Below are 24028 nucleotides of genomic sequence, written 5' to 3' on the forward strand. Positions count from 1 at the left end.
ATTTATTTGCAGTACTTACCAGTCCTTTCCCATTCTACTCATCTAATAATTTTGAATATTTTTTTTTTTTGAAAATGTGTTTTTTCCTAATCTATTTCTCTTCTATCAATCAGCTGATCACCTGTTTTTCTAATATGGCAATTTTACTACCATAAAAAATACTCGTTAGATTGAATGAAAAGGTATTTTTTTAGTAACAAGTATTTTACTAGCAAATTAAATAAAAATCTTTTACATACTTGTAAAAAGGATTCTGAAGAAAAATTCTATTATAAACTATATTTATAAATTACAGTACTGCAAACTTTCTCAAAATTCAGACTGACAGTTGACAAGGTGTCAAAATCTGCTTCGCTAAGGGCTTCGTGTTGTGAATTGTTTATTGAAAACCGCGTGCGGTTAATTCAATTTGTGAATGTAAATATGGACCAGAAAGCCATATACAAATTCTGTAAGGGTTTAGGATGTTGCGAAGCCTGTTGTCTTCGATATATTGGAATAAAACAACCGAACGCATACGAAAATTCAAAAGATTATGTTACCAAAGTTTGTTTTCATATTTACTTTCAACGATATTGAATTACTTTTCTTAACAATTTCAAATATGTCTTGCTATAACAAAATATTAAAACATTTGATTCATAATTTATGTTAATTAAAGACTTACATCGTAATTAAATGTTAAGATATAAATTTTTTTTATAGTTTCGTGAAGAAAATGATCTTGAGCTTATAGACACTGATAAAAACACGACGATAGACGTTTCTGCTCACACGAGTGATGAAAATAGTGCATCAATCAGTAGTAATGTAAGAAATAGTGATGAAATCTGTGATAAATCTTTGGATAGTAAGGAAAATGGTACAAATAATGGCTCAACAGAAATAGATCCTGCTATACTCGATAGCAATGATGGTATATCTCCTCCAAACAAGAAACGAAAGTTAAATGTATGTGTCAGCTGCTTGGGTGTTCTACAAGAGGACAATTGGCAGGAATGCTATCAAATGGTTAAAGAAATATTAGATAAAAAAGGGTGAGTTTTTGGGGGTAGGGGCTCGTTCAAGCTTGAACGGTCACCATGTAATTATTTAATATTAAACAAAGAAAGTTATTATTACTTAGTATTGTCCGATTGTCTGATTTAAGCCATGATCGCCTAGTGATTAGAACATCGTCTTAACCTATGATTTCGGGTTCAAACCCAGGCAAGCACCACTATATATATATGTGCTTTGTTTGTGCTTATAATTCATCTCGTGCTCGGCAGTGAAGGAAACATTCTGAGGAAACCTGTATGTCTCTAATTTCATTGAAATTCTGCCAAATGTACATTCCACCTACCCGCAATGGAACAGTGTAGTGGAATATGTTCTAAGCCCTCTCCTTAATGGGAGAGGAGGTCATTAGCCCAGCAGTGGGAAATTTACAGGCTGTTACTTTACTTACTTATTTTGTCTGATTTGAAAAATAATGGGCCAGCATAACTACAGGCACATGAACTTAAAATCTCAGTTTCAAAAGGTTGATGATCCATTGTTGATGTAAGGAATGATTCACTTTTGTACTGTACCAATATTTAAGAGCATTTTTGACATACCCACTTATGTATATCATAAAAAAAAAGAAAATAGACAAGAACCGAATTCTATTATAAGTAATGAAAGGTAATGCAAGTTACTAAATATAGCAATTTGTCTTCCATGGAAATATCACATCAAAATCTTAGTTCGTTAGGATGGTGGATAATGTAAGGAATGGATATTATTTAATTTAATAAGCAGTGGATACCCCCATCCGTTATATTGATAATCAGTCTTAAAAATCATATGCATTACCATTACATATGCATATATATACAACAGACATATCATTGGAATTTAGAAAAATAAAATTGTCTCATAACATACAAATGTTTCATTTCACAGATACGAATGTAACACATTTGCTTGTGCACTATCAGCACCGATAGCGACATTGTTACGTGAAAAAGCAGTTACGTTACACCTAGTCGATGAATTCCCTCAGTATGATGCAAGTAAGGTCAATTGAACTAAACTACTAAATTCAAAATAAACTTTATTCAAGTAGGCTATTACAAGTACTATTGAATCGTCATTTTAGAATTAAGCGAAGCTACCACCGGTTCGGAAAGTAGACTCTACCGAGAAGAACCGGCAAGAAATTCAGTAGTTACTCTTTTATTCAACATTTAAAAAATACAAAGTCATGTTAGTTAATACAATTATTTAAATTAATATATCCTGCTTGGAAGTCAACAGGTATTAACTCCACGCTTTATTAACATCTATAAAACCATTTACATAACTCTTCTACATTTTAGTTTCATTAAATTTATTATCAATAACCTGTACTCTTAAACTTTCGAAAGAAAATGTTCGTTAACTTTGTTACTATGTTGCTTTACTCATCAATATAATCTTGTATTTAAAAGTACCTTTGTCAATGTGTTTATACATATATATATTTAGAACCAGAAGTAGGAAGTAGGTTAACCTCTAAAACAATTATCCTTAATTTACAATAACAATCAATCTACCACAAAAGAAAAACATTTAATCTACAACACAAATAACCATCAATAATCACATTACACCGTAATAATCATAATGGCGATCTCAATGTGTCAGCCGCAAATCTCCCGCCTTTTTTCTTTTTTTTAAGGGAAGTTGTGTGACGTGACGCAGATGTTGCTTGTTTATTCCAACAATATATATACAGGGTTATTGGTAATTCGACGTATATCCGTTAGGAGGTGATAGGGGTGACTATTTAGAACCAAAAGTGAACCGTTTTTGAATTATCACGTTTTTTAGCTTTTTTCAAAATTTGTCAAAAATGCTACTTCAAAAACATATTTAAAAAAAGTATCAAATAAAATCATTTTTTTTCTTTTGTTGTTTAAAAATGATTAAACATCGGTTCACTTTTGGATTATAAATAGGGGGTTTAAAATTATTGCAAACAGTCACCCCTATCACCTCCTAACGGATATATGTTGAGTTTCCAATAACCCTGTATATAAATTACTAGTTTAATATGCGGCTTTACCCGGGCAAAATTTATAAAACTTCACCCCCAATTCTACCATCTCTATCTTTATCCGTCTTTAAAGTTACATTATTTCTTGCAGAAGTCTTGACTCCACTGAAGGAAGCATGGAAATGGTCGTTTGGGGTGAAACTCGGTGCATATATAAACAAGATACTCGACTCTGGGGCTATATCTCCATTACTTATCACCGTTAACATAGACTATGTTGATGAATTACAGGTAAAGTAACTGCCTTAAAATGGGCGACTGCCTCTTCCCTCTTTGAGCAGTAATTTTTAAAGAAATTTTGTTCGAATTGAGAGTCGAGATGACCCAGTGATTAGAACTCGTGCATCTTAACCGACGATTGCGGGTTCAAACCCAGGCAAGCACCGCTGATTCATGTGCTTAATTTGTTTTTATAATTCATCTCGTGCTCAGCGGTGAAGGAAAACATCGTGAGGAAACCTGCATGTGACAAATTTCATAGAAATTCTGCCACATGTGTATTCCACCCGTATTGGAACAGCGTGGTGGAATATGTTCCAAACCTTCTCCTCAAAGGGAGAGGAGGCCTTTAGCCCAGCAGTGGGAATTTACAGGCTGTTGTTGGTTGGTCTATTCGAATGTGCAGTTTTGTTGAAATTGAACACATGCAGGTTTTCATGTAGCGCACAAAAAAATAATTAAATACAAACTTAGGCAAGTGAAAATTCAGCTATACTTGCTTCGGTGTGTACTCAGTTTAAATCCGGAGTCATTAGTTGAGTTGGATAGTTTAGGATCCAAATACCTGTAGTTCTAACCAATGGACCATCATATCTAGATAATTGTAGATGAATATCTAAACTAGTTTTGTTAGGTGGAATTATACAAATGTTGGAAAAAGTGGACTAAAGAATGATTCCCTAATAATAATTACTTGAGTTCAAAGTATAGTATGATAAAACTTTGATGTAGCATCAGATTACATTCATACAACCAACAGAAATAGCCCCTTATCGCGCCATTCGACGCTATTGGTCGCAATAGATTCTCGCGTCAGTTCAACCCGAGAAAGCGAGAGCATGTAAATCGACGCGTCAAATTGACGAATATATTAGGTCATATGATATTACAAGTTATTACGTTTGTGTAAAGATCATATTCACATAAGAAATATATATTGATAATTTGGGATAGCGTACTTAATTCGGATGTGAACGGTTTTACGAATTTGACCGATGCTGCATCTAAATTGTGTCGTGCTATATATGTCTATTCTGGCTTAAAGTGAATTCTTTAAGTTTTCAAGAAACGGATTTTTTTTTAGAAAATAGGAACTAGCATTCATATCCTACTCACACCAACATACACATACATTTAAATCCCACATTTGCTTTCTTTTTGATAATTACTTCTCTTATTATTACTTTTTTATATTGTTTCTTTATTATTGTTGTACCTTAAATATCTTGTATACTTTTACCTAATTCGTGATATGGAAGAGCGGAGTTTCCTGGCACAGGGTTTTCATATGCTTAAAAGGAGACTCCAACAACTTTATATTTAAGAACAAACTTGTTAATGAAAATAAAAAAAAATATATTAATTTAATTTTTTTATCCTAAAGTGTTGTTTTCCAGGAATTGGAAATATTGAAAACGGTATCGCCGCAGCTGTTTGCGGAACGCAGCAAGCAGAAGAGGCGTTTCGTGACAGAGTTTACGAGGCGATCGGTCGAACAGGTAATCTGTTTAATTATTTATCAAATAAATTAAACTCTCTAATATTTGATCTCATTATAACAAATATATATTAGTTTTGAGAAATCTTTGGGTTTACAGTGACATTTTTTAAAATTCTAAACTAGTATTGTAAACAAGCTGTGCCCGTGACTTTGAATTTATCGAAGAAGTTATTGCTGTAGCCTAAGTTACTCCCTATTAAATCAGCTATCTGCCAGTGAAAGTCCCATCAAAATCGGTCCAGCCGTTCCAGAGATAAGCCAGAACAAATAATCAGACAGGCTAAAAGACTACGTAACTAGTAACTTCTATATCAAACATAACCCAATTTTGTTATTTAAATTAATAACATTCCTACTTTTTACCGATTTAATTTACCAATAAACAAGAATATTCTGTGTTGTAGTGATCCGCTAAGTGAGCCAGTGTAATAAAAGTCACGAGATATGACCTTGAAAACTTTGGGTGTTAATGTATTGCGCCATATGTGTGTGGCTAAAGTAGTGTCCCCCCCCCCTCAGGCACTGGAACTGGCCACACTGTGGTCGCTGTCGGCGGGAGATGCGCTGCGGGCGCCACACTCTCGCGCCGCGTGTGTGGGCGCCGCTTGTGCACACGCACCCATATACCTCGCCGGCAGGTAATCCTACCTGCCTATTACTGGACTAGACTAGACAAGGCTTTTACTTGGTGGTAGGGCTTTGTGCAAGCCCGTCTGGGTAGGCACCACCCAGTCGTCAGATATGCTACCGCAAAACAACAGTATTCAGTATTGTTGTGTTCCGGTTTGAAGGGTGAGGTCAATGTCACTACAGGGGACATTACATCTTAGTTCCCAGTTGGTGGTGCATTGACGATGTAAGGAATAGTTAATATTTTGTACAGCGTCATTGTCTATGGGTGATGGTGACCACATACCATCAGGTGGCCCATATGCTCGTCCGTCAACCAGTAGTGTAAAAAAGGTCATGAAGACACACAATATGTTCATTAAACATAATCAAGGAAATATTTTTTCAAGGTCATTTATGTTGTGTGTTGTTGTTTATAGTATATTTCAACGGAAGGAGTAAAGATGGACAAACTAAAGTTTATTTTAACCACAAGATGACTAAACCCAAATTAACAATATTAGTTGTTGATTTATACTACAGATTATAAAAAGTTTCGAAAGTGACGACATGTCAATTCAAGGTCAAAGTTGTTTATTTATCTAGCTATTTTGTATCTGTGTACTATTTAATTATTAATATATTTCAGATATATAAAATTGAGTCGAAATCTGCCGCAATCCCCGTGGATTTTGGAAGGTAGAAGAGTTCTACCGTCATCGGTACAGGAAATCATATTCGGACCACTAACAAAGTGTTACAAGTAAGTTTTAGCCACAGATTCAAAGCCTACTACGCCCTAGCCCAAAGCAGCATCTACAAAACTAATGAAACCTTATGTGACTCTTGGGGGCATCACAAGCTTGCTTGTGAATGATTCAAAAACCTTCGACTTCCCATCCGAAGAAGGGGGAGGGGCAATTACCGAATTAAACCACTAATGGGGGACTTTAGCTCTAATAAGATGATAAATAAAATTTTAACAAAAAGAAAAACCGACTTCAATCAAAACACTATTTTAAAACAAATGAATATGCACTAAAAAGTAATAAAAATAATTGCGTATTTAACATATTTTTTAGAGTCCTCCTAAGTAAAATGAAATGAAAAATATTAGACTACTTAGAAGTCGATTTACGATTAGCTTTAGCCGCGTATATGTTATATTTGGATCCGGTGTCAGCCACGGTGCCCTTGTCTCAACAATCAAAAGAAAGAAGCGATACGAGCCCCTTAAAAAAAATGGGACCCCACGGGAAGCACTACCTTTCAAACAAAAAAAAAAATATATTAAAATCGGTCCACCCAGTAAAAAGTTATGAGGTAAAAAAAAAATACAGACGAATTGATAACCTCCTCCTTTTTGAAGTCGGTTGAAAAGAGCGTGGAATTAATACTTGTTGACTTCCAGGCAGGATGTATTATAAACATATGTTATTGTATTTTACTGACATGACTTTGTATTTTTAAATGTTGAAAAAGAGTAAGTACTGAGTGTCTTGACAGTTCTTCTAGATAGAATCTGCATTCCGAACTGGTGGTAGCTTCACTTAATTGTTATATGACGATTCAAAAGTGCTCGGAAAAGCCCACTTGAATAAAGTATATTTTGATTTTGATTTTGATTTTTGTATTGTAAACATATGTTATTGTATTTAACTAACATGACTTTGTATTTTTAAATGTTGAAAAAGAGTAAGTACTGAGTATCTTGACGGTTCTTATAAGTAGAATCTGCATTTCGAACCGGTGGTAGCTTCACGTAATATAGTTTGTTAAATGACGATTCAAAAGTGCTTGAATGATGAATATTGATTTAAATTTTGAAATGTACAGTCCGGGTAAGAAAGGGTTCGTCACCTTAAGATCTATTTTCGTGTGCTCAGTATGAGCGATAATCTGCTTTACCGATCAAGAATGACACTGACAGACATATTTTGACAATTCACTAGAAGATATATCTACTTTAAATATGGAATGTCTAATTACGCCATTAAAAAGATTTCATGTTAACATAATACTAGACGCAGTCCAAAGATGTTGCACGATTTTGAACCAAGTTATCATACTGTGTAAGTTCAATTTTATATGTCGGTTTAGTGCTTTAGTTACAAAAGGCACTAAGACTTTAAGACTTGATAAAGGAATGAATTTGAAAACTGACGAAGGTTTTCTTAATCTGACTGTACATCACGGATTATGTCATGATCATGTATCTTATTAATTTGTCATGATCATGTATCTTATTAAAGTAAAGTAACAGCCTGTAAATTTCCCACTGCTGGAATAAGGCCTCCTCTTCCATTAAGGAGAGTGTTTGGAACATATTCCACTACGCTGTTCCAATGCGGGTTGGTGGAATGCACATGTGGCACAATTTAGATGAAATTAGACACATTCAGGTTTCCTCACGATGTTTTCCTTCACCGCCGAGCACGAGATGAATTATACACAAATTAAGCACATATATATAGAGGTGCTTGCCTGGGTTTGAACCCGCAATCATCGGTTAAGATGCACGCGTTCTAACCACTGGGCCATCTCAACTCTATGTATCTTATTAATTTGACAAGAAAAAAATAACAAAAAAAAGACCCGCTGAGTTTCTTTCGCCGGTTCTTCTCAGGTCAGGGTGTTCCTTTTTACGAACCGGTGGTAGTGTTTATTTGACAATCAATAAGTAAGTGTGATGCTTCTATATTGAATAAAGGAATTTGAGTTTGAGTTTGAATTAATATAAATAAATATTATAATATTTTCAGATTTGATCCCGAGGACGCTGACCGTAGATTCAAGTTTATAGCGGCCGGCAGGGAAGATGTGGATGTGCGGTGTCTCGGCGACGGGAGACCCTTTGCTATCGAGGTAATGATGACTGTAGTGTGCTCAGATATAATTATATATGTATATGTGTGCTGGCCCAGTGGTTAGAACGCGTGCATCTTAACCGATGATTGCGGATTCAAACCCAGGCAAGCACCGCTGATTCATGTGCTTAATTTGTCTTTATAATTCATATCGTACTCGGCGGTGAAGAAAAACATCGTGAGGAAACCTGCATGTGACAAATTTCTTAGAAATTCTGCCACACGTGTATTCCACCAACCCGCATTGGAACAGCGGGGTGGAATATGTTCCAAAATCTTCTCCTGTAAGGAAGAGGCGGCCTTTAGCCCAGCAGTGGGAATTTACAGGCTGTCGTTGTCGTTGTTGTTGTTGTGCTATTTAAATATATGTGTATGTGTGCACGTATTGTTTGCGTGTGTGCACGTAATCTGGCTAATGTGTTTGAAGGTAATGATGAATGTGGCAAGTGTGCACGTATTGTATACGTGTGGGCGTGGGAACGTGCTACTATGATTGGATTTAAATACATGTGTGTGTGCATGTGATGTTTGCTTGTGTGCACGTGATCTTTTTGATGTGTTTGAAGGTAATGATGAATGTAGCATGTGTGCACGTATTGTTTACTTGTGTGCGTGGGAACGTGCTATTATGATTGGATTTAAATATATGTGTATGTGTGCGTGTGTTTGCGTGTGTGCACGGGGACGTGCTGGTTTTCTTGAAGATTGATATGTCTGGACCCGTATTGCTTTGCTAAGATATAATGACAAATGTGGCATGTATATGTTACCGTAAGATTACAAACATAGTTAGATTATAATCTATCTCGGTAGATTGTAAACTGTCGAAGTACAATATAGCGAAAAATAATGCGTTACATTGCAATATTATTTCACGGTTCACAATATATCGACAGCTTACAATCTCACGAGGTAGATTGTAATCTAACGAGAGAGATTGTAATCTAACGAGAGAGATTGTAATCTAACGATGTTTGTAATATTACGGTGATACATATACACGTAAGGTTTGTATATATGCGTGAGAACGTACTAGTGCCAAATATTTTTCGCTGGAAAAACGCATTACGAGACGATTAAAAAGCGTAAATAAATCATTATTAAATTTTAATTTTGATGATCAGTCCAAGTCTGAAGACCTAAAGTCACTTTGATTTATTTTAGATAAGCGATCCAACACGTCAGCTGACGCCGGAGGAACTGAAAGGAGTCTGTAAGGAGATATCGGAAGGGGGCGAAGTTATTGTCAAAGAGATGACTCCCATTTCGAAGTAAGTAAAACATATTATATAACCCCTTTGGATGTTAATATACAGGGTTATTGGTAACTCAACGTATATCCGTTAGGAGGTGATAGAGGTGACTATTTACAATAATTTTAAACCCCATTTACATGATCCAAAAGTGAACAATTTTTGAGTTATCACGTTTTTATTACTGATGTATAAAGGTTTACAACACCAATAACAGACTGTAAATTACCCACTGCTGGACTAAGGCCTCCTCTCCTTTTGAGGAGAATGTTTGGAACATATACCACCACGCTGTTCCAATGCGGTTTGGTGGAATACGCATGTGGCAGAATTTCTTTGAAACTAGACACATGCAGGTTTCATCACGATATTTTTCTTCACCGCCGAGCACGAGATGTATTAAAATCATAAATTAAGCACATGGATATTCAGTGGTGCTTCCTGGGTTTGAACCCGAAATCATCGGTTAAGATGCACGCGTTCTAACCACTGGGCCGTCTCAGCTCAAATTTTACGGTAATATAGGTTATATATAACAACACATAAGCTACAATTTATAATGATTTTATGTATGTCGTCAACGATACATATAAAGTACCCTTGTGAATTCGAAAACCTTTATTCAAGATAGAAGTGTTTACCATTTCATATTGATAGTCAAAAATCTACCACCGATTCGCAATTAATATATATCTCATGGTTGGAATAGTGTTGTATTATAAATATTAGAGTCGAAATGGCCCATGGCCCAGTGGTTAGAACGCGTGCGTCTTAACCGATGATTGCGGGTTCAAACCCAGGCAAGCACCGCTGATTCATGTGCTTAATTTGTCTTTATAATTCATCTCGTGCTCAGCGGTGAAGGAAAACTATATTGTACTGTATTCCACCAACCCGCATTGGAACAGCGCGGTGGAATATGTTCCAAACCTTCTCCTCAAAAAGGAGAGGAGGCCTTTAGCCCAGCAGTGGGAATTTACAAGCTGTTGTTGATAAATATTAATTATCTCTTAGTAGTTCAAGTGACCAAGGACCCCGTAATAGAGACTTAGGTAACTCCGAGTGATTTCAATACATAGTATACTAAAAACAAAGCGGCTTTCAGTCCCTATATCCCTAGGTATACTTAAATCTTTAGAACTACGCAACGGATTTCGATGCGGTTTTTTTTTAATAGATAGAGTAATTCGAGAGGTAGGTTTTTGTATATAATACATAGACAATGTAGTAAAGAGACACTGATAATTTTAGAAGTTTGTAATGTGATGTCGTAAATAAACAAATTCTGTAATTATTTTCATTGATAATTTTCCAGAGACGACTTGGTACAGCTGAAAAAGGGCGAAGAAACGAAAAGTAAAACTTACGAGGCGCTCTGCATTAAATTATCGCATTCCAAATTTGACGTGAGTTTAAATAAATATAACTAACTCGTATATATTTATGTATCTAAGAAAAATTGTGAATACCGTTAGATTATAATCTATCTAGCAGTATGTTACGGTTCATAATCTCTCGAGATAGATTATAATCTCACCGTATTTTACAATTTCACGTGTCGTCGGATAAATTTCGATTTTATTGACAAAATGTTTAACCAAAAAGTTGGTGCATATATATTATGATTAGTTTTTATATTAGATACTGTTTCGTAAGTCGCGAGACCTCTACTATATATAATATAGTGATTTCTATATATTTCTATATATATATACCGAAGTGCCGTTCAATTCATAAAATAGGCTATTTGACAATGCGAAAAATAAATTGTGAATTATTGTAATCAGTGTATATTATGAGTTTATAAATGGTTATTTACTAAAGAAAGTTGAAAATAATACTTAATTTATTCAAAAATCAATAAATAAAAATGCATTTTTACAAACGTTTGTCACGTGACACAAAACGCTCCTGATTGGCCGGGCTTATGATGAGGTCACTTTCTTGTAAACCTTGATTTTCTGCAATATGTACCCCAGATTAAATAGAGAAATACAGCAAAGTGACGTCACCGACCCCATTGCAGCGCCATATTGTCCAAGTAGCGTTTTCGCGCGTTATTTAAATATGGAATTTTTAGTATGATATTTTTCGGCAAATATGTACTAAAAATAAAAAAACGGATTTTAGAAACCAGTCAAATAGCCTTTTGGATATTTTCTTGAAACTCTACTGAAAATATTTTAATTATATACAACGTCTGCCCCCCCATAGGGGGCTATTGCTATAGTGTATATATATAATATAGCTATTACTACTATTATAGTGTTGGAGAGAGAGTCGAGATGGCCCAGTGGTTAGAACGCGTGCATCTTAACCGATGATTGCGCGTTCAAACCCAGGCAAGCACCGCTATTTCATGTGCTTAATCTGTCTTTATAATTCATCTCGTGCTCAGCTGTGAAGGAAAACATCGTGAGGAAACCTGCATGTGACAAATTTCATAGAAATTCTGCCACATGTGCATTCCACCAACCCGCATTGGAACAGCGTGGTGGAATATGTTCCAAACCTTCTCCTCAAAGTGAGAGGAGGCCTTTAGCCCAGCAGTGGGAATTTACAGGCTGTTGTTGTAGTGTTGGAATAATAATCTTATATTCTAATTCCCACCCAGGAGGATCATACCGCGCCAATACGAGTCACCCCCGAGGACATAAATCGTATAAATTCGTACACGAACACGACGAGTACAGACGTAAAGATCGCCATACAACAGAAAACGCCGATCAGGGTGCTGCACAGGCGCCCCCTACTGACCAGGAGTCGGGATATCTTGGATCTGAAGGCCACCTTAATACCAGGTGAGAGAGATCATATTAGAATATATTGTTGAATTTGTAGTTAAATATATTGATGGGTAGGGGTAACTACGGAACCAATTAATTCGTTACTCTTTTATAGTTATTGACATATTATTTTTCTTTTTAAGTCGTGTGTAGGTATAGCACGACACAACTTAGATGTAGCATTGGCGATATTCGTAAAACCGATCACATCCGAATTAAATACGCTATCTCAAATTATCAGTATTTATTTCTCATGTGAATATGATCTTTACACAAACGCAATAACACAAAGTATCCTAAGACAATATATTCGTCAATTTGACACTTCGATTTACATGCACTCGCTGTCTCGGGTCGAACTGACGCGAGAATCTATAGCGACGAATAGCGTCGAATGGCGCGATAGGGAGCTGTTTCTATTGGTCGTGTGAATCGGCACTAATCGATTCTATTGAATTTGCCGATGCTGCATCTAAGTTGTGTCATACTATAAGTGTATTACAGAGATAATGTGTAAATGTGTGGTTGCGCTGGCAGAGCACCCGCAGCTGTTCGCGCTGCGCCTGCGCACGTCGGCGGGCACGTACGTCAAGGAGTGGGTGCACGGCGAGCTCGGCCGCTCGGCGCCCGCACTGGCCGCCGCGCTGCGCGCGCGCGCCGACCTGCTCGCGCTCGACGTGTGCGCCGTGCACCTCGCCTGGCCCCCCGCGCACTAACACCCCCCCCACTACATGACACCCCCGCTACATGACCCCCCCATTACATGACCCCCCCGCTACATGACACCCCCCACTACATGACACCCCCCGCTACATGACACCCTCCGCTACATGACCCCCCACTACATGACACCCCCCACTACATGACCCCCCCATTACATGACACCCCCCGCTACATGACCCCCCCATTACATGAACCCCCCCGCTACATGACACCTCCCACTACATGACACCCCCCGCTACATGACACCCTCCGCTACATGACCCCCCACTACATGACACCCCCCACTACATGACCCCCCCATTACATGACACCCCCCGCTACATGACACCCCCACTACATGACCCCCCATTACATGACACACCCGCTACATGACCCCCCACTACATGACACCGCCCACTACATGCCCCCCCCCCCCACTACATGACACCCCCGAATGTCGGCAATGGAAATGGACCGTGAATGATATATAGAGTTTGATTATGTTTGCAAACTCTGATGCTTTGTGTAAATATTTATGAGGATTTTTCTATCAAATATATTAATGTTTTTCTCAATAATGTTCTAGTAAACAGATATGTTATTAACGTGCAAAAAGTGAAGACTAGAAAACGTCCCAATTGGGACGTTTGTCTTCAGTCTTTCTACGTAGTAATACGTTCTAATACATCATAATTACGTAGTAATACGTTTTGCGTAATTAAAACATCTAGTTATCCCTTTTACTTATTGTTTTTATCAAGCTATCCTTTTTACCTGTAACGAAATGTAATAAACGGTCCCCGGCGCGGCACACTTTTTTCTGTTGTTTAGTATGGGTATAACATATCTGTTTATTAGAATATCATTGGTTTTTCTTAAGTTTATTAACGTCAGTTTCATTTGTCTCTTAGCAGATACTATAATACAATAACAACCTGTAAATTTCCCACTAGTGGGCTAAAGTCTCCTTTAGTGAGAAGGTTTGTAACTTGTTTGTATAAGTTAATGCGCTAGTAAATTATTTTAAGTTTGAATTTCAGATATCATTCAAAGAGTTATTTGTATCTTGAATAATTAAAGAACGATGAGAGAGAAATAAGTGTTTACTTAACATTTTTACAGTTAACCGTTAAAACCGTGTTCTTAATTCAAAAACAGCTGATAATAACACATTAATGGTTCCATTTTGTAAAGTCATCACTGTAACAGTTATATTATTACAAGTTAAATATATTAAATATTTTGTATACAATGTATCTTGTTTTATTTTAACATCGATTATGTTGCATTTTAAATGTATGTATTTATTTTTCTAGTCAAATCAATAATATATAACGGCACATTGCCGTTATCATTATTTTTGGTTCCCATATGTGGCTGCCGAGCGATAGTGGGTTGTCGGGCGAAGAGAATTAAAATAACGTGTATGAGGTTATTTTACAATATCCAATAATTATTACAACGAAATATTATCAGTAATACAATCAACTCAGGTAAAGACGCTCCACCAGGCACGTTTTGTTTCTGCGAGATGCAAAAGGATTGTTTTCCGTTTGACTCCGCTTACAAAAGAGACTGAATACCAATATTAATACCATAATTAAAAAAAAGGTTGCTATCCGATGTTATTATCGCTTTTGACGTTTCTTGACGCTCTCAAAATGCAGTGGTGCCGTCATATACATTATTCAAGTAGGATTTTACAGGCACTTTTTAATCGTCATTTGACAATTATACTTAGTGAAGGTACCACTGGTCCGGAAAGCAGATTCTATCGATAACAACCGGCATGAAACCCAGTAAATAAAATAATAAATAAATTTTGGACAACATCACATACATTAATTACTCTGATCCCAATGTGAGTAGCTTAAGCACTTGTGTTATGGTCAATCATAAGTAACGAAGGCACCACAAAAACCCAGACCCAAGACAACATTGTTAATATGTCTAATCATACTACTCATATTTATTTGATTCTATATCATAATTTATATCACATTATTATTTCACGTTTACATTGTATTGACAGTTTACAATTGCGCGAAATAAATAGTTTAACGGTATTTGCAATTTTACGGTAAAATAATATGGTAGATTCCAGGGCGGCAAGGGGGGGGGGCATATCATTCAACCAATCAGCGCGCGACATGCATCCGTTCTATTCCAGTTAACAATTTCACCGCTTCCCATCGATGGATTATAACAGTAGTTCCCAAAGTTATTTTTCTCGTGGATCACTTTCAAATTTCATTGGTTTCTGTGGTGGTGTTGCTACATTTCTACCACATTCTTAATGTCACCAACAAATAAAAATGGTGTCCCTTCTGAGTCCTGACCCTATATTCCGATAGGTAAAATAAAAACGAAGAATGGTACGTTTTCTAACACAATACTTATTAAAGAATAAAATTACAAGAAAAATTAATATGGTAATATACCTATACCTTGATTGTCGTGTAAAATTAATATGGTAATATATACTTATATTACCATTTTAATGCTTACATTTGAAATGAAACTAGTTTTAACGGATTTAAATTGCGTATATTAATTATTTTTAACATCCTGACGTTTCGAGCACTTTACAGCGTTCGTGGTCACGGATAAACTTAAACTATTTAAATTTTAAAAAATCCTTATTTAAATCCGTTAAAACTAGTTTTAATCTTAAATTTCAATGTGTAATAATCGCGAAAAACTAAGACAACATTATATGCTTACATTTTTGCTCTTTACTATCAAAAGCAAATAAATTTTCGTGGACCCCTCATTAACATCTTATGGACTCCCATTTTTTACCCCTACGTAGACCCCATCATGTGGACACCTGGGGGTACACCTGGACCACTTTGGGAATCACTGGATTATAATATAGCGAAAAATAATACGTTGAATTGCAGTCATATTACACGGTTCACAATATTTCGACAGTTAACAATCTCACGAGATAGATTGTAATCTAACGAATTTTGTAATCTTACGGTGACATATCCACTATTTTATACATATCCTAAGTATTTTCAGGGTTCCTAAAATTACCAGTAACATAAACGTATAAGTAATTAAAAGAAAAAAAACAATTATAGTATTTATTTTCTGTTTGAAAATAGAACTTTTTTGAAGTTTTCTAACCAATAGTTGTCACTTCCGGTTGATTAGTAGCTGAACTGGAATTACCCTCCGGTATATCTGTATACATTAAAAAATATAATAAGAAAAATTATATGCTGATTTATTAATAAATAATAATAATAATCTATGGCTTGGTGAATTCTTTTAAATTGGTGGGAAGAAAGATATATATAAGTGTGTTTTATTTTTTATTGATAGCATAAGATCCCGATATAAAACGACCTTCACCGAGATATTTATTTTATATTTAATTTAATATGTCAAAAAATAAATTGCATATGGGTTGATAATTAAAAATATACTTCTATGAATTGTAAAAAATTAAAAATACAACTTTTTTTTTAAATTATTCAGGATCCGCGTCATCGGACATAATATTGATTTTAAGTGGTGGTAGGGCTTTGTGCAAGCCCGTCTGGGTAGGTACCACCCACTCATCAGTTATTCTACCGCCAAATAGCAGTACCCAGTATTGTTGTGTTCCGGTTTGAAGGGTGAGTGAGCCAGTGTAACTACAGGCACAAGAGACATAACATCTTAGTTCCCAAGGTTGGTGGCACATTGACGATGTAAGGAATAGTTAATATTTCTTACAGCGTCATTGTCTATGGGTGATGGTGACCACTTACCATCAGGTGGCCCATATGCTCGTCCGCCAACCTATAACATAAAAAAAATAATAATAATATAACTTAGATCTTCAACTGCTGAATTTTCTTTGTCATTACACTCCGTTTCAAATCTATATATTACGCAGCGATATTTTACTTTTTAAAATTCGACAACCGGAATTAAGGACTGATTTTTCGCAGGATCTTAGACTATTAATATGTCCTATTATTTATTGTTTAACAAGGCAATACTGGTTCTAAATATACTATAAAAAAAAAACATTCGCTACATTACATTATAAACCTCAAAAATTGAAGAAAGAAGGGAAATAAATATTCTTTAACTTACCCGGTGCCACAGTTGGTGCTACCGAGGGAGCTGCATTTGTATTATATTTAAACAAAATGAATTATTATTATATACTAGTTTTGCTCGTGTAGACAATATGAATATATGTACAAATTAACTTAAAATATTACATTAATGTAAGACTGCTTTGTTTACAATACTTTTTTCCAATTCAAAATTAACCTATGTCCTTTCACAGGCTCTGGACTATTTGCGTACCAAATTCATTCATCATCATTTAAATCAGTCCAGTAGTTTTGGCGTTAAAGTGAGACTGATAAACAAAGTTACTTTCGCATTTATAATATTAGTAAGGATTAAAGGTTTAAGTAACAGCCTGTATTTTTATTATAAGGTAAAGCTAGCTAAGACCCCTGATGGTAAGTAATCACTACCGCCTATACACATAAGCGCTGTAGGAAATAATAACCAGTTCTTACACGTTACAATGCCTTTTTTTTGCAATCTTGGGAGCGAAGATGTTATGTCCCTTGTACCTGTGGTACATTGTGCTACATAGTCAACCCTTCTTGAGGAGTAAGATTGCAGTGTATTCCACTGTGTTACTTCCATGGTGGTGACACACATATGGCACAATTTATTTATTTGAAACACCATCGGCATATTCACAATAACACTTATGTAATAAATGTACACGGACCAGTGCAGTGTGATACACCACTACAGGCATTTACAGCGCAGTTGAATTAAATAAAAAGTAATACACTTTTAAGCAATATTAAAAACTTAAGCTAGAACAAACAGACTAATATGGTTTAAGGCTATACAAATACAATACAGGCTTTACAAACAAAATAAACAATAAGCCCCTATAAATAAATTTTAAAGATAAAAGTATAATAACAACATAGTAGTGTACTACTCTCTTACAGCGTATAATAAGGACACGTTAACACACGTAGTCTTTAGATTTTTCCACAAAATATAAAGAGCGTTAGCAGTGTGACATATACATGATAAACGTAGAACATTGTTAACTAATCACCCGCGGTGTCGGTCGTTTTAGGATGTTAGTTGGGATATGTCAGGCAAAAGAAGTAGCCTATATCCTTTCTTGGAGCTCAAGTTTGCTTCATACCAAATTTCATCAAATTCGGTTCAGCGGTTTGGTCGTGAAAGAGCGACAGAGTCAGAGTTACTTTCAGATTTATAATATTAATATATGTATATTAATGATACCGTCTTTGGATGAGTCCGCACCAGATGCATTAGACTTCTTACTCGTTGTCGACCAGGGTCTGAAATGAATATGCAAGCTTTATGACGCCATTTAAGATTGACACATTCAATTTCATTAAAATTATAGAACGAAGGTGTGATTTATGGAAATTTGTGTAAAAAAATTAAAAATTGGGTTCAAAGTTATTATATTTATCATATTTAGAAACAATTCACACTAACAACTGGTACTATTTTAACTGTTTACGTTGATTTTCTTTTATAGGATTGTAGAAAACAGTTGTTTTTATATCATTTATACTGGGACTGTCCATTTTTTTCTCGATAGAAGAACACGTTACCACATTAAGTGGGAAGGGATATTAGACGATCCTCAAGACGTCAAACGCCCGGGTACACCGAACACAGGATGACAGGATGTCAGGATGATGTCGTGACAGGATTGTTTTCACCGTGAAAGGACTTTTGCCTCTATAATAGTGTTTAAACTTTTGACGTTCCAGATGTACATAACTTTAAGTATATAGATTTGGAACGTCTATTATAGCAGAGATGTATTTCCACGGATGAGCTGAGATGGCCCAGTGGTTAGAACGCGTGCATCTTAACCGATGATTGCGGGTTCAAACCCAGTGAATCATCGCTGATTCATGTGCTTAATTTGTCTTATAATTCATCTCGTGCTCAGCGGTGAAGGAAAACATTGCGAGGAAACTTGCATGTGACAAATTTCGTAGAAATTCTGCCACATGTGTATTCCACCAACCCGCATTGGAAAAGCGTGGTGGAATATGTTCCAAACCTTCTCCTCAAAGGGAGAGGAAGCCTTTAGCCCGGCAGTGGGAATTTACAGGCTGTTGTTGTTGTGTATTTCTACATTAAAATTTTAAATTAAAGTATGAAATTTATCACGTATTCTGTGATGAAAGAAATACATCTCTAAGAAAACTGAAAGATTACGTGTGAATCTAAGCAGAAGAATCAACAAAGAAAATACTGATAGAGAGTTTTAGACACAAGTGATAATCACCAATTTTACCAATGATAACTTTCACTTATTTCCACTTAATAAAAGTCTGCATAGGCTATTTGACTGGTTTTTGAAAATCCATTTTATATTATTTAGTAGAGGTTAAGGAACCCAGTAAAAGTTGATTTTTTTATTTCTAGTACATATTTGCCGAAAAATATCGTATTAAAAATTCCATATTTAAATAACGCGCGAAAACGCTACTTGGACAATATGGCCCTGCAATGGGGTTGGTAACGTCACTTTGCTGTATTTTAATCTGTGGTACATATAGTAGAAAAGCAAAGTTTACAAAAAAATGACTTCATCATAAGCATGGCCAATCAGGAGCGTTTTGTGTCACGTGACAAACGTTTGAAAAAATGCATTTTTGTTTATTGATTTTTGAATAAATTAAGTATTATTTTCAACTTTCGTTGGTATATAACCATTTTTAAACTCATAATATACGCTGATTACAATAATTCACAATTTATTTTTCGCATTGTCAAATAGCCTTAGGTACTTTGTTGAGGATATCGCAGTCGGAACTACAGACTGATCTTAGTATAATTACTGATCTTAATATAATTTTATTTTACATAGACATTTACAAATCAACTTACATTTTTTTCTTCGTAGTCGCTATGTATCGACCTGCTTCCGCTCTATTTTCTAAAATGGATCTGTGAATTGTATTTTCATTTTTATCGATGGTTCTAATCAATTAATTTGTCCTTCCACATTATTCAAATGATGTTCCAAAATTTAAGAAAAAAACATTTTTTTTTTAATTTAAATATCGATTGAACAATTTGGATTCATAGAACTGCTTTTGAGGAGTAGCTCAAAGGATACCATTAACTTGTTAAATGTAATGTACGTAGAAGGCATCACCTATGCCTTCTACATACGTTACATGATTTATATATTTTTAAACGTTTCTCTTACCCGAAAAAATCGGATCCTTTGTGTACAAAGGAGTTCCATAAAAAAGGTGTTAGCTAAATAACATGACCTGACTTTTAAGGCATAATTTTATTGGAACAGAAATTAGGTCATTACATCCAAAACAAGGTTTCTTCACAGTATTTTGAATCAACACACATATTATTCCAGATATGGGTAACTTCACGTACTTTATCTATGGTGACATTTTCGAACTATTAATTAACTTACTAGCGAACCGTTTTGACTTTACTCAAGTAGAATAGAGGCCTACATTTAACATATAAACGCATTGTTTGACACAGCGGACGTCAGTAAAGCTGCTCGTCAGTAAGATATTTGCGACATCCTCAACAAACACCTAAAAGTCCCGAATGAATGGACTCCATCCATTGGCGAAAAAAATAAATATCGGACAACATCACATACATTACTCTGATCCCAAATAAGTAGCTAAAGCACATGTGTTATGGAAAATCTGAAGTAACGACGGTACAAACACCCAGACCCAAGACAACATGAAAAACTAATGAAATTTTTTTTTCGCCGACTCTGCTGGGAATCCGGTGTACACAACTGGATCACGGAGGTCATTGTCGGAAAATAGTTTGAAAATCCTCAGTTGTTAATGAATTTCAGACAGACAGACGATGCAGCAGAACTTTTATTATATGATACGAGAAATTAATGTAATTAATTTCATATATATCTTTAAAATCATGGAGAACTTAAATACGTAAAATGTATGGATTTTCTTTGATTATCTTTTATAGGATTGTAGGAAGCAGTTGTTCTCATATCATGAATAATGGCACTGTCCATTTTTTGTCAATAGAAGAACACGTTACCACATTAAGTGGGAAGGGGTATTCAACGATGCTCAAGACGTCAAGCGCCCGGGTACACCGAAGTACCTTTCTATCATTGATAACTTAGTAAATACGCAAAATGTATGGATTAATTCACTTAAGTAGCTTAACGCTGATGCTGGCACTGGGTAGTCTCGCTTCCACTGGATTGCTCACGACGATAATTCTATCCTCCTCCGTTCTTTCATCAAAGGTATCGTACTTCGCATCCGCGTAATATTCACCAGCATCCATGTCATAATACAAATGGTTATCGTGTTCCTGAAATTATTTTGGCATTTTATACTAAACTAAGATTATACAGACGATAAGAAAGCGTGGAATTAATACTTGTTGACTTTCAGGATATATTTCGTAAATATATATTTTTAAATGTTGACAAAGAATAACTACAGAATTTCTTGTCGGTTATTTTCACTTTCCGAAACCGGTGGTAGTTTCACTTAATATATTTGTTAAATGACGATTCAAAAGTACTCGTAAAAGCCTACTTGAATAAAGTATATTTTGTTTTGATTTGATTTGAAAAATCATTTTTGTTACACTCTCAAAATGTTCGAATCGTATTGTTTTGTTTACATTTTCTTTTAATTCTATTTCTTTTTCTTTTTTTTTTTTACTATAATGATGTTTTTTAACAATTATTACGAATTAAAGTAACTTGAAACGGAACGTATATCAAAACACTATATATATAATAGCGTTTAGTGCCGTCACAAGAAAATTAATTGCGGTTTCGAATAAAAATGGAAATTGGGTTTGTCAAAGCAGACTCCAGACTCTTTTTAGCTTGAAACAACTTTTTTTCTGAGTTTTGTGTCAGAAATTCCACTCAAAAATCATTTATTTGAAAACTTTGTTGAAGTAGACGACCATATTGGCACAAAATATACGTCAATGCGGCTTAAGGACCTAATATTGATCCCTGCGAGTGACTAATTTGTTGAAATATTTACACAATAATAATGAACACTGTCTCGCAAATAAACATATACATATGTATTATAAGCCGAACTTATTGCGGGTAGTTCGCGTACCTTCCGACTCGTATAAAAACGACCGCTCGATAGACTGCAGGTCACTTTGTCATCAGTCGTCGGTCGGTAAGAGTGTCGGTACTTTCACTACTTAGCAGTAAGATCGTTTATTAATAATTGTGGTTTTGTGTTTATTTATGTGGTTGTCATATCTGAAGTTAACGGTTGTTTGTGATTGCTCAAAATTTGATTACAATTTGAATTATTGTTAAAAATTAATATTATTTTCAAACGAATTAGCTATAGGTTGTTTCAATTGTTTTTTTTTTTCTTTTATTTATTTTATTGATTAAACGAGTTGAGACAGCCTAAGTTCGCGAAAAAAAGTTCGACAATCTGTCAGTATTGTTCGCAATCGTGTTATTAGTATTCCACCAAACCGCATTGGAACAGCGCGGTGAAATATGTTTCAAAATCTTCTCCTCAAAAAAGGGAGACGAGACCTTAGCCCGGTAATTAAATTTACAAGTTCTGCTGTTGTTGTTTGTTGTTGAGTTATTAGTTATTACAGAGTAGATAAACAGACAATAACTTCTGAGCTTTATTCAAATAAGACCCCCACCCCCTCCTGGCTTTACACGACTGCATTTATCTATATTATTGATATAATTTGTAGCTATAATTATTTAGCTACAAATGATATCAATCATTTACGAATGAAAGAGATTTTAATCAGTTATAATTTATTCATTCATTCATTCGTTCCAGAGATTATAACATACAACCAAAATAAAATAAACCTCTATGATAATACTATTATTATATAAAATCTATACATATAATAAAATTGGAGTGCCTGTTGGTAAAATTTAAATAGTCCTTTTTTACTCAATGCATGTGTATTTATACACGGTGAATATACCAAAATAACATTTTTTACTATTTTTGTCGGTCTATCTCTAGAACGGCTGGACCGATTTTTACGGGACTTTCACTCGCGGATAACTGATATAATGGGGAGTAACTAAGGCTACAAGATATTTTTTATTAAATTTAAACGTGCACAAGGTCACGGGCACAGCTAGTTAATTAATAAATAAAAAATATATATTCACTGACCTTCCCCAAACTAGGGAATGCTTTTAAACTTTGTACAACAGACATAAACCGCCGGTTCAATTGCATAGAACGGCGGAGAGCCTCTCTCACGGACTTCGCTCCATCACTGTCTCTGATCAGAGTTAGCAGGCGAATTACTGATTCATAATCCCAATTTTGAGAGTCTGCGTACCCGAAAGGTGCTTGTTCCATTTTCGCTAAAAAATATTTACTATAAATAACAGTTACAGGAAATACACACCTAATTTGTACATAAAATAATATAAAAAAAATAATTAAAAAAAATCTTGGTAATAAAATTTTTACCTTTTATTTGAACAACGTTTATTTTTTTTAAATCATCTAAAAACTTATTCTTCTGGTATTCCACCATTCGATCTAACCAGCCAGGGCGTCTTATGTTGATACTTGCCATTCCTGGGGTAGCCCATAGTATAGTAAACGCTGTTAGCTAAAATTTAAGTATTTTTTTTTTTATTACAAGGCCAAGACTCTTGGAAAGAGTTTTACTCAAAAGAGGAAAATAGCAAATGCGTAATTGCGACGGTAATAGATATTTTTTTATTAGGCTCACGGCCTTCTTTAATGGACTGGAAGCCAATGTTAGTCACACAGGGAAAAGGGATTGCAGAACAATAAAAAATGCATACTAGCTATTGCTATACATTGCCATGCGATCTAAATGATTTGTAGTTATAATATTACGTATTTTAATTTTGTATATGCATATGAGGAATATTGTTTTTCTACTATTATAACGATAATAATTGAAATTGTGCTATTTTGTATTTTTAAAATGCCATTTTATGT

General features: G+C 35.1%; 2 protein-coding genes across 4 annotated transcripts; one reads left to right on the plus strand and one right to left on the minus strand.

The window, feature by feature from the left end:
* Nucleotides 1-321: 321 nt before the first annotated feature.
* On the plus strand, nt 322-13043 carry LOC124541904 (tRNA pseudouridine synthase Pus10). The gene is made up of 12 exons (XM_047119826.1): nt 322-546; nt 706-1037; nt 1930-2039; nt 3156-3295; nt 4681-4782; nt 5304-5422; nt 6043-6156; nt 8156-8258; nt 9425-9531; nt 10829-10919; nt 12128-12314; nt 12837-13043. Exons 1-12 carry the CDS (start codon nt 424-426, stop codon nt 13013-13015), a joined length of 1707 nt encoding a protein of 568 aa, XP_046975782.1. The 5' UTR covers nt 322-423; the 3' UTR covers nt 13016-13043.
* A 3895-nt stretch (nt 13044-16938) lies between these two features.
* On the minus strand, nt 16939-23671 carry LOC124541927. 3 transcript variants are annotated; one of them, XM_047119861.1, is made up of 6 exons: nt 23525-23671; nt 23219-23415; nt 21220-21383; nt 19932-19991; nt 18297-18355; nt 16939-17126 (listed from the first exon to the last, which is right to left on the minus strand). In XM_047119861.1, the coding sequence occupies exons 1-6, from the start codon at nt 23631-23633 to the stop codon at nt 17053-17055; spliced, it is 663 nt and encodes a 220-aa protein (XP_046975817.1). In that variant the 5' UTR covers nt 23634-23671; the 3' UTR covers nt 16939-17052. The 3 variants fall into 3 exon arrangements, with proteins under 3 accessions (XP_046975817.1, XP_046975818.1, XP_046975819.1); XM_047119862.1 differs by lacking the exon at nt 19932-19991 and having other exon boundaries at nt 16940-17126; XM_047119863.1 differs by lacking the exons at nt 16939-17126; nt 19932-19991 and having other exon boundaries at nt 18247-18355.
* Between the last annotated feature and the right edge of the window lie 357 nt (nt 23672-24028).

This window comes from Vanessa cardui, chromosome 29, assembly GCF_905220365.1.
Source record: "Vanessa cardui chromosome 29, ilVanCard2.1, whole genome shotgun sequence".
Taxonomy (NCBI): domain Eukaryota; kingdom Metazoa; phylum Arthropoda; class Insecta; order Lepidoptera; family Nymphalidae; genus Vanessa; species Vanessa cardui.